Genomic DNA, 15,053 nt, shown 5'->3' on the forward strand with positions numbered 1-15,053 from the left:
AAAGATCTGAGGGGCACCTGGGTGGCTCAGTCGACTGAGTGTCCAACTTCGGCTCAGGGCGTGATCTCGTGGTTCGTGGGTTCAAGCCCTGCATTGGGCTGTCAGTGTGGAGCCTGGAGCCTGCTTTGAATTCTGTGTTTCCCTCTCTTTGCCCCTCCCCTGCTCACATTCTGTCTCTCTCTTGCTCTCTCTCTCAAAAATAAAGAAACATTAAAAGAGAGAAAAAGAATTAAGATCTAAGAATCTCTCATATATTGCTAGAAACATTAACTGGTAAAACTTATTTTTTTTATTTTTTAACGTTGATTTTTGAGAGAGAGAGAGAGTGAAAGAGCGAGCGAGAGAGTGTGCACGCATGAGCGCACAAGTCGGGGAGGGGCAAGAGAGAGGGAGACACAGAATCCAAGTAGGTTCCAGGTTCTGGGCTGTCAGCCCACAGCTCAACTCGGGGCTGGAACTCACCGACCATGAGATGAGATCATGACCTGAGCTGAAGTCGGACACTTAACCAACTGAGCCACCCAGGTGCTCCTGACTGGTAAAACGTTTTAGAAGGCAATAGGTCTCAAACTAAAATATGCACAGACCAATGAACCAGTGATTCCATGGGGTACCAATTTATCTTGTAGACATGCTTATGCAAGTCCACAAAGAAACATCTTAAGAATATTTACTGTTGGTAATAATGAAATGTCCATCAACAGAAGGATAAAAAAATTTTTTTAAGTATGCAGCTATTAAAAAAGAATGAAATAGCTTTATATAGAATTAGGGACAATTATGGACATCTTTCTATCTTGATTGAGGTGGATCTTAACCACACAGCTATACAAATTTGGGAAAATTCAGCCAATGATACACATAATTAAGATCTCTCCATTTCACCGCCTGCAAATTTCACCTTAAGAAATAAAATAAGGAACTCAAAAACTCCTTCTTTTTAATGCAAAAGAAATACATACGGTATTTCTTACAGTAAATATACTTGCAGTAAATATAACACAGAAATGTTACAAGTGAAAATCTCCTCTTACCACTTTTCTCCTAATCCAACCTCATCAGAGTTAACTACTCAGAATTAACCTCTATTAATAGTTGGATATGACGGCTTTATGAAAAAAAAAAAAAATAGTCCAGGATGTGAGTTTAAGCCCCACATCGGGTTCTGTGCAGAGAAGTACAGAGCCTGCTCAGGATTCTCTCCCTCCCTCCCTCTCTCTCTTTCTCTCCCCTGCATGCTTGCTTGCTCTCTTTCTCTCTCTCAAATAAACTTAAAGAAAGTAACTTTATTTAAAAAAAAAAAGTTGGGTTCGTTAAAGCTTCCAGACTTCTAAATGTAAATATACATAAATGTATAGTTGTTTTTGTAATTACAAAAAAAAAAAAATTTGTAATTATCCTATGCATGGCAACCTCCTTTTGATAATTGTGAATTCTTCTCTTATTGATACATATAATTCTCCCCCATTAAAGGCCATGTTTCACTGCACAGATAAATCTTAACTTACTAAACCACTGCCTTACTATTGACTGCTTTACTAAATTACTTTAAAGCTTTCACAAAATAAGCATTTTTCTATTTAATAAAACTCATAGGGGTACAAAAAAATTAAACCATAATTAGGGATTTAAAATGTTCTGGGGAAATGAATTCCTATTATAATATGAAAAGGCTTTTTTCCCCCAATTTTCAAACGTGTCTTCCAAATACATAAATGAGTAGAACATTGTTCTACAGAACATACACAATAATTTAATGTAACTGTGGATTAAGGAATAAAATTTTACAAACATATCACCTATGAATGTAGCAAATATGTTGCTTTGTATTTTTGTGTAGCTCAAAAAAAAAAGTTTTATATTAGCAGTGGAAGCTCTATGTTTTTTTGTGGTTTTTTTTTTCAATTTATTTATTTTGAGAGAGAGAGGCAGAATTCTGAGGAGGCTCCACACTGTCATGACGTGAGCCAAAAACAAGAGGAAAGGCGCCCCTTTCCTCCTACTTTCTAAGTCACTTCATTTGTTTACTTATAGTATTAAGAGAATCCACAACTGGGGTGTCTGAGTGGCTCAGACGGTTAAACACCTTACTCTTGATTTCAACTCAGGTCATGATCTCCTGGTTCGTGAGTTGAAGCCTCGTGTCAGGCTCTGGGCTGTCAGGTTCCCAAGCCTGCTTGGGATTCTGCTTCTCCCTCTCTAAATAAATAAATAAACAAACAAATTAAAAAAAAAAAAAAAAAAAAACAGGAGGAGGAAAAACAACCAATCTTTGCACCAAATGGACATAAAATGCATTACTTTCAAGGTATTTGGGCCCATTCCTAGTCTTTTTTGTAACATCTCCCACGACACAGTATGAAGTTGGCATTTTTGAACTTGTGAATTCTTGTCTATCTATACAAAGTGGCTAATAATACAGAAACTCAGTGTTATCCAACAGTAAGATAAAACCTGTGACAAATTTTTAGAATTTAATTGGAAATGGAAAAGTTACAAACCTAGGTCCAATAATAGGAATGAGTAAGACGTCCTGAAGGTCTGGATGTTGAAGAATGGGAACACTTAATCCATTAAATTGCTGTTAAAAATAAACAGAAGTATGAAGCAATCAATATAACTGATAAATTTCAACTTACAGAGCTTTTCAGTGTCATTATCTAGCAGAGCATGAAGCTTGGTTTAGGCTATTCTCACTTTATTCCACATAATACTATGGAACAAAGACTTCAAAACAACTATATTTTCTGCATATTTTCTTCTTCTCTATGTCTTCCTAAGGTTCAATTTTGCTTACTGTTTGGTTTTATAAAAGCCAACCCGCATTTACCTAAAATGACTTATTTTGAAAACATATATCCAATATAGAATTGCATGTAGTACTCTTTCAATGAAAAACTCTAAACAGGACATTAAAGATTAGGATTAATATTATTTATTATATACAATCAATACAGGATGCCATGTCAGTTTTGGTGAGGAAAAGAAATGCTTATTGGCAAAAGTTCAGGATTTTCAGTATCCTCTATCATACTTGGGTCTTCAGACTAGAAGTGGGTGCAGGGCCAGGAGTATAGGTGCTGAGGCCAACTCACACAGTCTCAGGAGAACCAGTTATGTGCATCTCTTCCCAACCGTCTTCCAAAGCCAAACCATTTGACATTCTCACCTATAACGTATGAAGGTTCCAGTTTCGCCACATCCTCACCAGCCAGATGAAATTTAAATTATTAAATCCCAATATGGGGCCCAGAGAACTCTGGGGAGACAAAGCACCCACTCCTCCATAATCCCATATGGGACATCTCTTTAGGACACACATGAGTTTTGGATCATGGAAGGAGAAAGAAAATAAATAGTCTGAGACCCCTTTCCTGCTAGAAGTAGGTACTGCTCTACCATCAATTTCCTATCTAGTGCTTAGGGGTCAACCTTCTGCCTTACTCTTAACCTTTAAGAGACTCAAAGCCCATCCATAGTCAATGTCTGCCTTATCCTAGATACTAGTTACTAGTATACTAGATGCTATAGGCCCACTGGACTGGAATACTAGAATACGTAGACTCCAGGAATAGTTTGCTAGAAAAGAAAATAATCTGGATCTGCAGGAGTTATAGACAGTTGTGATGGGCCTCAGAACACTTTCCTTTCTACTACCTGAAAACATATACGTGACTGCATAAGAGTATTAATTTTAGTTGTTCAGAGGAACTGCTTATATTTTGTTATTTGTTACATTTAGTTGCTTAGAGGAACTGCTTACTGTCATTACTCTCAATAAAATTATCACTATCAATATTCAAAATCCGATTACTTTTTCTACAAGTCTTATTAATAATACACTAGTTTGGGTCTCATACACTCAGATCCCATAGCGGGTAGTTCTTACACATTTTCTCACAACTTGAAATTTATAAAACTGTTCTTACAGACAATATAACAAACATTCCATAAATCTAATGAGATTAAAGAACAATAAGTAAATCAACATCAGTGATAATTTTCTGAAGATTTCTTAATGTTACATCTTCATTAAACTAATAACACAGCCTATAATAAATATATAAATAAAAGCCCTTTGATTATGCTTGCATCTTACTTTTAATTTACACACTAATCAGGTAACTTATTACAAAACCAGACTTTTAGGGTTAGAACAGATCTGTTCATATGTATTTTAATGATGAAGCAACTGAGGCCAGATGAGCTGAGTGACCTACTCAGTCACTATAATAAATTCTGAATCACAAGTGCTGGGTTCTAACATTACGTCTAACATTACCACTTAACAACTGAACATTCATGATCTTTGACTTCCTCAGGTGTAAAATTGGAATAGTACATTATGTTCATAGGATTTTAGTGAACAGCAACATGACATAGACTGTAGAAATGTCATAGACATGACAGAAAATTTGCACATACCTTCCGAAGCTCATCCAACAACAGATTTTTCACATGTTGCACTGAGGCGAGATGTGTGTTTACTCTGACAGTTGTGAATGATGGAGGGTGTGACAAGTGATTTAACAGAGTTTCAAATCTCCTTTCTGCTTCTTGTTTGCCTAGAGCAGATACAACCTGAAAAAGAGAAAAATAACAAGTTAATGTTTCAACGTCCCTCAACAAATGAACTAAAAATTTTAAGAACATGAACACCCATTCGTTCAACTAATGAAAGACTCAACCAACCAAGTTCCCTGTGATGAACTGAAGCTTTACGAGACATGTATTTTCCCATTTTTGTCATCTTTTCTTCTTAATGTTTATTTTTGAGAGGGTATGAGTGGGGGAGGGGCAGAGAGAGAGAGGGACAAAGGATCTGAAGCGGGATGTGCACTGACACATGAGCTCGATGTGGGGCTCCAACTCAAGAACCACAAGATCATGACCTGAGCTGAAGTCGGACGCACAACCCACTGAGCCACCCAGGCGCCTCCCATTTCTGTGATCTCTGAATATACCCTGCCCCACAGCATCTTCATAAACCACTTGCCAGCCTACTAACCCACCAGCCTCATAGTATTAGTACTTTCTCTAGTGTATTAAAACTGACCTTTACCTCCAATACTTTTACAAAGTAATGGCTTTCCTTTTCGTAAAATCACTTACAGTTAGCGGGTTTGAGGCAGAGGTGGTGTCAAAGACGGACATTTGGATCTTCTTTCATAAAAGCAATATTTATTTTTTTTAAACCCGCTGGGAAAAATTTCTGAATGCCTCTATTTCTCTTAATATGCTCCTTATATTTTAAGTTCTCTGAAATCTAGAGAATGTCTTTTCTCTTTCCATGCTGTCTAGTCCCGTAAAATAATCTTTGGAGGGGCGCCTGGGTGGCTCAGTCGGTTGAGCATCCGACTTGGGCTCAGGTCATGATCTCGTGGTTCGTGGGTTCGAGCCCTGCGTCGGGCTCTGTGCTGACAGCTCAGAGCCTGGAGCCTGTTTCAGATTCTGTGTCTCCCTCTCTCTGACCCCCCCCCCCCCCCCGTTCATGGTCTGTCTCTCTCTGTCTCAAAAATAAAACGTTAAAAAAATTTTTTAAATAATCTTTGGAAATAAAATGCAGAAATCAAATCTAACAAGTCAGCTTCAGCAATATCTTCGCACGATTAACATTTAGGTGGCTTTACTTTGAACAGAAAAGCAAAGACTTAGAAGTACAAAGTTGCCTAGAGGCCGGATCGTAAAATGTAAAGAGCACAAGCTTGGCAACCAAAGACAGTATTCACTGAGGACTTCTGTGCGAGGCACTGCGAAAAGCACAGAGAATGAGTATTTGTTGAGGGCTGTGTGCCACAACAACGCCAACTGCTTTCTCAGGATTAATATTCCAAAGCAACCTTGTAAGGATATGTATTTTTAACATCCCCGGTTTTCGCAGAAAAGGAAATTAAGGCTAAGCGCTCTGAAATGATTCGTTCAAAGCACAGAGACACAAACCCAGGACTTGGGACTCCAGATCTGGATTTTGTCATTGTACCTGAGCTCTTCAGGCTTCAGATTTCAGTCCTGTTACTTCATAGCGGTGTCACTTTGGCCTCTTTGGACCCTCCGTCCTCTCACCTGTTAAAATGGAGAGGCAATCTCTACCAAAAGAGAGAGCGAGCGAGAGAGCGCGAATATTAAGATGTAAAGGTCTGCAAGCCACCTAGCACAACGGGTGGCATTTGAGGCATTAACAACTTCTAGCATCCCTTTCAACAGACTGCCACACTCCAAGAGTGCAGCTGTGACTTCTCTGCAGGACTTAAGTTCTCGAGAACAGGAATCGTTTTGCGCTCATTTTGCAACCCCTTCAGTGCCACGCCTACTGCCGGGCACATAACCGCTTTGTTCCCCTCCCTTCTTCCACGTTCCTAAGGGTGGAAACGTATATACCTCATTCACCTCTGATCTCGAAAACACTAAATCCCTACGGGGAAGATACCGGCCGTTTTTACATTCGAAAAAAACCAGGCAGAAACAACGGTGTCAAGATGAGGTTTCGCTTTAGGCCTCTTTTTTTTTTTTCTATTTCTCCAGAGTGTGTAAGTATTTGAGTTTTTCCAAATATCATCTACCAAGTTTATTTGACCTACCTCCTTATTCATAAAACCCTCCTTAAGGTACCTTTCAACCTCAAGTCTCAAAGATATTTTAGGGAAAATAGACATTTTGGCGATAGTTTTGTTCTCCTCCAAGAAAAATGCTGGAAAACGGTGATTTTTCTCTTTCCGAGTGAACAGTGAGCAGCGTGTTGTCAAGTGAGTAACCACCCACACGCGCCGGGACCGCCAGATGGCCAGGAAAATCGCGCCGCTCTTTCCAAGTTATATTCGGCTTTTGCGGAGGTACATCCACGCTTTCTCGAGCGTCGCCAGTTCAGAGCAGCTTCCTCGCCTCCACCACACCCGTCCTTGGTCCTCCTTTAGGGACGCTCACGGAAATCACTGTGAGGCCACGTCACCCACGTTGCAAAAACACCACAAGAAAACTAAAGGGGGTGGGGGACGGGGAGACAAAAAACAAACAAACAAAAACCCTGACGGGCGAGACCGTTGCGAACAGGCCTGGAAAAGCGACCCGCACCTGCTCTAGCACGTTCAGCCCTCTGAACCTAATTTCCAAAACCGCGCCCCCCAAATCCTCTGCCGAAAGCCGCTTCCGGCCTGCGTCACTTCCGGCGACGCGGCCCACCCTCCCCGGTCCCCCAATCCGCAGCCGCAAATTGCCGCTACGTCACGTCTCCGGAGTTTCCCAGAGCGGTGGGTGGCGCGTCCACGTGCGGGCGGTTGGCGCAGGGAGGGGCGGCAGCCCGGGGGAGCACCTGGGTCCTGCGCCTGCGGCGGGTGTCAGGGCAGACGAGGAAATGGTGTGGGTTAAGTCGAAGGCTTTGCTGGCCTGAATAAGTTGAGAGGGCCAATTAGTTACCTGCTGGGTGACCTGCAAAGAAAAGAGAAAGGCAGTTTATTTGAACCTGTAAGTCACTCTTTGATTTCAGAAACGCATACTAGTCTGACTTCAGCGATGAATGAACCACGTTATTCAAATTTTCGGAAGCTGGGTTACTGGTGGGTTCATGTCCATGAATGATCCGTTAAAACTTAAAAACCTACACCTAGCATTTAGTTAGTTGAGTGAGGCTAGCAGTTACCTGTATCATAGTTGATTTATACTTGAAGGCTCTGAGAACCTTGACATAATTTATGTGTTACAGATGAAGGAAAGGATTCAAAAGGAGGAGGTACCTAATGAAAGTCAGACATTTTATGATTGAATAGGTAGCTAAAAATAATTGTCTCCTTAGAAAGTCAGGATAAAGACCACAGCCACCTGTCATCTAAAACGAATACCAACTCTTTTCACCATGGTATACTTCAGTAAGTTCATGGGATTTTTCCGTGGCTAAATCATCTAAAAGTTATTAGAAAACATGTCTAGATCGGGCATTTCCAAAGGAATTTTTGCAGCCTGAACATTACAACCCTAGCACCAATAATGGTTGGAATCTGTATTTAGGAGATAAGGGAGAGGAAGGAACGAGTTGGACTAGATTGTAAACTCCGCGAGGGTAGAGACTTCATCTCACTGCACTGCATACCCACTGCCAAAACATGTAATAGGCACTTAAATGTTGAATGACTAGATGAATGGATAGGCATCTATGTGACCTAGAGAATGAAAACTGTTAAAGCATGTATTTGCTGGAAACTAGTTTACTAGTGAAGCACATATAAACAGTGCTGAGGACTTTTAGACTATCCTTGTCTAGACACTATTGTAGTGACAGGTTGATGAAGATGCCTCTTAGTGTTCTAAACTTGGGTCGAAGACAAACACATACCAAATCTGAAGTTGGCATAGTGCAAACATATTGTCTAAGCAAAGGAAGAGCCCTATAGGAATATACCCATATACGGGTCATTTAGGTTGTATTTGCTCCATGGGATAATATGGCTGCCCATGTGGAGGAGCAAAAAAATCTTAGGTACAATCTTATAATCTTAAGTCTTAGTTTGTAGTGCTCCAAAGCTTAACCTTACCAAAAACCAAGCATATTCCAAAATATTCAATTTCATGAAGAAGGTATGAGGGGATTAGGAAAAAAAGCCTAGAAAGGCAGGAAATCTATCAACTCATCTGGAGGCTAAAGTCAAAGTGGACATAATCTTAATAGTGTAGGAGAGTTGTTTGTTTTTGAAAAGTTTCATTCCTAGTTGGCAGAACATGCTGTCCTGAACTCTTCGTTCAAGCCATGCATGCAGTTTATCTTAGTTAACAGTAATAAATTGAATTCAGTTCCTGCTGTAGCCAACTCTTCTAAGTACTATCTAAATTTGGATAATTAGTTCCTTGTGAGGAACAGTAGTTACAGGTTGTTGTTTTTAACTCCCTAGTTGTTCAATGTTTCATTTTTTCCTGAAATTTTAATTTGTTTTGCTTTATGTACAGTACTTTTATCTTTTTCTTAAAATTTAGTGAACTGGAGAGAAATATTACTGGCATTGGGTTTTAATTAAAGGAAGTTATTTCCAACTAACACTTCAGAAACTAAGTTATAATCCTAATGACAGTATTATCACGTTCCTTTTTCATGATTTTTTTTTCTTTCATGAATTCAAAATATATTCAAATAGTAACATTTCATAGAACAGTGATACCTTCTTTGGATTAAGGCTACGCTGAAATTAGTTTTTAAAAGTTTTTAAAGGAATGTTTTCAGAAAAAAATTAGCAAAGGTGTTTTTTAAGTTTAAAAAGTGTGTTCAGGGGCGCCTGGGTGGCTCAGTAGGTTAAGCGGCCGACTTCAGCTCAGGTCATGATCTCGCAGTCCGTGGGTTCGAGCCCTGCATCGGGCTCTGTGCTGACAGCACAGAGCCTGGAGCCTGTTTCAGATTCTGTGTCTCCCTCTCTCTGACCCTCCCCTGTTCATGCTCTGTCTCTCCCTGTCTCAAAAATAAATAAAACGTTAAAAAAATTTTTTTTAAAAAAGTGTATTCAAAATATATTTAAAAAGTGTATTATTCAAAACTCTTTAGTTTGATTAAATTATTGACAAGTATTCCTACTATAATATATATAATACAAATATACAATATGAACTAAATTGTATCTTTTGTAAAAGATAATACTGGTATGCCAGCAGAGTTCTGTTTAGATAATGCGGAACTCTATTTTTGTTAATCAATTATATTCGCTTTTCAGTTGTGAGTGGTTTTCTTTTCTTACAGTTAATAAAAATTTCAAATTCCTAAATCGGCAAATAACACTTTCTAATGTGAAAAAATATTTTAAAAATATTTCAGCAGTCCTGTTGTCAGGTAAATTGTAGAGAAGATGATAAAAATTAGAACAGTTCTTGAACATAAAAGTTTCAGACATTTTGGAGCACCTGGCTGGCTCAGTTGACTGAGCAGGCAGCTCTTGATTTGGGGGTTGTGAGTTCGAGCCCCACTTTGGGTGTAGATATTACTCTAAAAAAAAAGTTTCAAACATTTTGAAAGAATAGCACCAATAGAAATATCAACAGCCTTGCTCAAATATATTCATTCCACCACTAAATTAAAAGTGAAAAAATACTTCAAATTTACTTTCTAAGGTATCATTACACCATCATAAAAATATTTAATAAGTAATTTTTTTCCTTCGAAGCTCTGCAAAAAACAAAACTGCTTTATTTCAGAAACTGTTAATTGGAGATCCAAAAGCCAGAAAATAGTGGAATGTAGTTTATATATATATATGTGTTAACAATTTGAGAGGCTAAGTTACAGTATCTAAAGGTTTTTTTATGAATAATGAAACTATGATTAGAAATATCCCTTTAAGCCTGTTTACACAAACACAAAATCATTTATATTGGAGGCAAATCATGATCCTGACAGATAAACTAATTTACATAGGCTCAGTACATACCTTTTCCTCTACATGGGACGTTATAACTTGTCTTTAATATGAGAAAGTTGGAGTACATCATCCCATATAAAAGTCTTCAAGAATCTTTGTGTTTTTTTGTTTTTAAATTTTTTTTAACGTTTATTTATTTTTGAGACAGAGAGAGACAGAGCATGAACGGGGGAGGGGCAGAGAGAGAGAGGGAGACACAGAATCTGAAACAGGCTCCAGGCTCTGAGCTGTCAGCACAGAGCCCCACGCGGAGCTCCAACTCACGGACCGCGAGATCACGACCTGAGCCAAAGTCGGCCGCTTAGCCCACTGAGCCACCCAGGCGCCCCGAAGAATCTTTGAATCATAACCCTAGGAGGATTTCACAAGTCATACATTTCATTCCTCTTTCTACAGCTAAGGAAGGTTTGGCCTGTTAAAAGGCCTTGTTACCTGGGTTAAAATATACCACCTGATCGAAGTCCAGTTCAATTAAGTTCTCTCCTTTACTGATTTCAGGGGCATTAGGTTTCATGCCAGGTTATGCAGCTTTTAAATTTGTTGGAACTTAACAAGGCAAAGAAGGTGGAATTGTGTAATAGTGTACAATGCAGTGACAGACTGTAGTTACTTGTGTGAGCATCTAAGACAGAGATGTTGAATCACTATGATGTACACTTGACGCCAATGTAACGTCGTGTCAACAATAAAAAAATGATTACAAAGTGGAATTGAAACGCTTAGAGAATTGGCTTTTTGACTTAAAAGGTTAGCCAAGAAATAAATTGAATTCAACTCCAGCTGCAGACAGTTCTTCCAAGTATTAAGTTCATAATATACATATTTTTTAAATTCCCTAGTTCAACCTTCTTGAAATTTCAGTTTCTTTGATCTAGGACAGCACTTGGAGCTTTTTCCTCTATTTTGTTGAACGGCAGAGATTACTGGGATTCCATTTCAATCAAAGGAAGTTATTTTCAGTTAATGCTTCAGAAAAGTTTTGTTTTGTTTTTTTGATTTGGGCTCCATGAAAATTCCGAATGCGTGGCAACTAGGCGGCTTTAAGTTAATCACACACCCGAACTTTGTGGCTACCGGCAGTCCATGGATCGTCTCCCAAGCAATTCTATTTCGAATGAAAAATCACGTTAGAACACCAAGCTCGCCTGCCTGCCCACGATGACAGTTGTGAGAGAAACACTCCTCATTTCCGTGCGGTAAAGGGCAACAAGCGGCAGCTTTTCGGTTAGAGGAGCTGCAGCTGCCCCTAGATTTAGACGGGGGAGGGCGCACTTGCCCAACAGCAGAGACTCAAGAACTGGAACGTGACAAAAGCTTACAAAACGCGCCGAGTTTAAGAGCTCACCTAGGGAAACTCCCGACTCCCACGACCCCTAACCTCCCACTCCGCGGGCAGTTTGAAGCCCGCCCCCCGGAAGTGAAACCGAAGGAAACGCCACGTCGAAAGCGTGGGTAAACGCAAGCGCGCCGACGTCAGTCCGCGTCCTTCCGGCGATGGGTGGCTGGGAATCGGGAGGGGAGGCGGAGCGGAGGCGGGGCTTGGGGCTGGTAGAGGCTCTGGTGGGTAGGTGGGTTCAGACTGAGGGTACTACGGGTCGGCGTTGGGCTCAGTTGGCTCGAAACAAAGGACTATCCGGTAGGGACTCGGCGCGGTGCCTTCTGACCGGTAGCTGAGCGGCCGATCGAGGCTTCTTGGCCAGCCAGTGCCGTCGCCGCGCGGTCTCAGTAGGCTTCTCCTCGGTTCCCTACAGCCAACGCCGTGGTGGGGGGCCCGGCGCAGCGGCACCTGCTGCTGAGGGACCCCGCGGCCCGCCCAGGTGCTCATGATGGGGCTGATCTTCGCTAAACTGTGGAGCCTCTTCTGTAACCAAGGTGAGAAGGATGGAGCTGCGCAACGGCTTGACTGCTAGGAGGAGAGTCTGGCCGCCTTAGGGGACAGCCGGAGGCTGGGCTGTCGGTGGACAGAGGCGCAGAGAAGTGCTTTTCTCGAGGGGGCGGGTAGAAAGTCGGTATTTTAGGCTGGGAGAAGGTGCAGGAGGGACAGGGTTTGTGGGAGAAGTGAGGAGTGAAAAGAGGTGGCATTTGAGATCCCAGAGTCCAAACTAAGAATTTTTGGATTTTAGCGAAGCAAAGAGAAAAGCACCTAGTGATACCTGGAGGCATTTTGCAGGCCTGTTCTATCTCTAGTTAAGCATCCGTGTCTTGCCCCATGAGTGTGCGCCCAGAAACCCGTCAACTTTTTTTTTTTTTTAATTATTATTACTGGTGCTACTTTGTTTACCGCCCAATTCTTTAAGCCAGTGTGCCTTCACGTTCTGATTTCGCCTGCTCCATCAGACTCGGGAATGAGTTATCTCGTGAGATACACGGGTTTCCGGAAATCTGCATCCCAAACCCTTTTTTCCTTTCTTAGGTATTAGAGAACTAAATGCTTTTGGTTCTGTATAGGAGGTTGCGTGTCCCTAATTAGTCTGGGACAGGTTATGAGACATGTGGAAGTTGGAAGTCCAAAGGGCCAAGAAGTTGTAAAACCTGTTCTGAGTCAGAAAGAATGAGATGTGATGTCTTCTGAAGAGAGAAAACACCCAGACCAAAAAAAAAAAAAAAAAATTGGGAGGGTGGTGGTGCTGATAATAGGTAAAGTCTTAGCCATTCTTTGAACAGAATGCTTTTCTTAGCAATTGGAACTACTTTTTAAATTCAGTTTCGTTTTCTGTTTAATACCCAGACATAATAAAAACCGGTGTTTTATAATGATACCAACTGTTACTGCTCACGTGGGTTTTTTTTTCCTGGATTTGAGAAGTGAAGAGAATGAAATGGCTTTAGTTCACTTGTTCCATAGCTGAGAACACTAGTCTTTTCCAAGATCGTAAGTAAATGTATACACACACACACACACACACACACACACGCAATTACGTGTATGTTTGCAGTTACCACAGATACCACATTTCAGGTAATTTCAGAGTGCTCGGAATTTAATTCTTTAACGATATCATCTGTACATTTAACATGTGATTTTTTTTTTCAGCAGTTTATATTTTCCAGTCCTTGTTACTTGAGTTCACTACTATATGTAAAGCAGCATTTTAAGACATGCTAAAGACTATAAAGTTCAACACAGTTATCGCCTGCCTATCTTTTCGCATAGTTTAAGAAACAAAACCGTACCAAAGTCTTTGTTTCTCCTTGTATAACCCATCCTATTCCTCTTCTCCACTGTTTTATTATTATTGTTTAATTAATCATTTACTTATCGGACCTTCCTTAATCAGACTAGTGGGGAATGGAGGGTGTAGGGGAAAGATTTAGGAGATGAGGAAAAGCATTCATAGGCTGCTTCAAGTCACAGAATTTGTCAGGCCTCCGCAATCCCCATTTACTACTTAGAATTCTTCTTTTCCTTTAACTTTCCTGTTGAAAATTTAGAGCTAGTGGTCCTCCTGTCATTTTATACTCACTCACTCATGCAACTGACATTTAGTCATGGGCCATAAGCCAGTCTTCAGTTAGGCATAGCAGATAGGAAGACGAAAAACAGAAACAGTAACACAGTTAACTTGTTCCCAAAGTGCTCAAAGATCAGTCAGTGAGACCTATGGGGGAAAATGCAGTGCGGTAAATGGTTTAACAATGTATAAAAGTGTGGTGATGATTGCCAAGAAGTAAGTGATTAATTTTTCTCAAGTGGTTCCTGGAAGACTACGGGAAAAGGTATACTTTAATGTAAGTAGGAGTTTATAGGGCATGCTAAGTAGACTGAGTAGAAGGGGCATATTATTCTAGGCTGAAGGACTAATAATATGCAAATGGGAGAGGAATCAAATACTTTGGTACATTGAAGGAAGCTGAAAATAGTTTAGTTTGGCAGTATCTTAGTTTGCCTGTGGGGAGTTAGAGATGAGGCTGGAGAGGTAGCCCCTGGAGTCAGATCACAGAGGGCCTTGTGTGTGGACCAACTAAGACATTAAACTATACGTACAGAGCAAGCCATGGGAGCCGTTGAAGTGTTTGCTCGTTTTATGTTATTTTTTAAGCAGGGGAATAATGTGAACAGACTGCTGCTTTAGTCCTGTATTTTTTACTTTCTGTATCAACAACACTGACAGTCTCAGCATTTTCCATTTTCACCACTGTCATACAACTAATCCAGAGATACTCAAATGACTCAATCTTGGTCGCGTGTTAGAATAAATAAGCCCAAGGCTGTACCTTAGACCAGTTAGATCAGAATGCGGCAGAGTATCCTGGGCATGAATGCCTAGGTGATTCATATTTGCAGCCAGGGTTGAGAACTACATATCTTACTTTAAGGACTCCTTTCCCCTGTCTTTTTTTTTTTTTTTTCCAGTATTTGCCTCCCATCTTTTTTTCCTGTAGCATTTTACAACACAAAGCATCTTCTCTTGAAGTTGATATCTTTCTGGGAATAAGTACGCTAAAGCGTGTTTGACTAAATGAAACTATGACAAAGTACACAGGTTCGGCAATTTGTGCTAGAATACATTACTGGGATGCAGTTATCAATGAAGGAAGTAATTTCAAATCGGATTATCTTACAGACTTGTGTGTATATCTGTTTCGGTACACACTTCCATATTTTTGAATAGTATGCCTATGTGGAAACTTGAAGCATTATCATTTGTCCTTTGAGATGTAATGGAC

At 40.4% G+C, this 15,053-nt stretch overlaps 2 protein-coding genes across 6 annotated transcripts in view; one reads left to right on the top strand and one right to left on the bottom strand.

The window, feature by feature from the left end:
- NSUN6 (NOP2/Sun RNA methyltransferase 6) overlaps positions 1–7,129 on the bottom strand; it is a 73,580-nt gene extending 66,451 nt beyond the window's left edge. For all 5 annotated transcript variants that reach the window (XM_030320890.2, XM_030320888.2, XM_030320889.2 and 2 more), the window contains exons 1-3: positions 6,579–7,129; positions 4,426–4,581; positions 2,502–2,581 (exon numbers count right to left, since the gene is read on the bottom strand). In XM_030320890.2, coding sequence (XP_030176750.1) covers positions 2,502–2,581; positions 4,426–4,581; positions 6,579–6,653 — 311 coding nt within the window. In that variant the 5' untranslated portion in view covers positions 6,654–7,129. The remainder of the gene's footprint in view (positions 1–2,501; positions 2,582–4,425; positions 4,582–6,578) is intronic.
- Positions 7,130–11,890: 4,761 nt separating this feature from the next.
- ARL5B (ADP ribosylation factor like GTPase 5B) overlaps positions 11,891–15,053 on the top strand; it is a 29,236-nt gene continuing 26,073 nt past the window's right edge. The window contains exon 1 of the mRNA XM_030320894.2: positions 11,891–12,257. Within this exon, the coding sequence (XP_030176754.1) occupies positions 12,209–12,257 (49 nt within the window). The 5' untranslated portion in view covers positions 11,891–12,208. The remainder of the gene's footprint in view (positions 12,258–15,053) is intronic.

The sequence above is a fragment of the Lynx canadensis genome, chromosome B4 (assembly GCF_007474595.2).
Source record: "Lynx canadensis isolate LIC74 chromosome B4, mLynCan4.pri.v2, whole genome shotgun sequence".
Taxonomy (NCBI): domain Eukaryota; kingdom Metazoa; phylum Chordata; class Mammalia; order Carnivora; family Felidae; genus Lynx; species Lynx canadensis.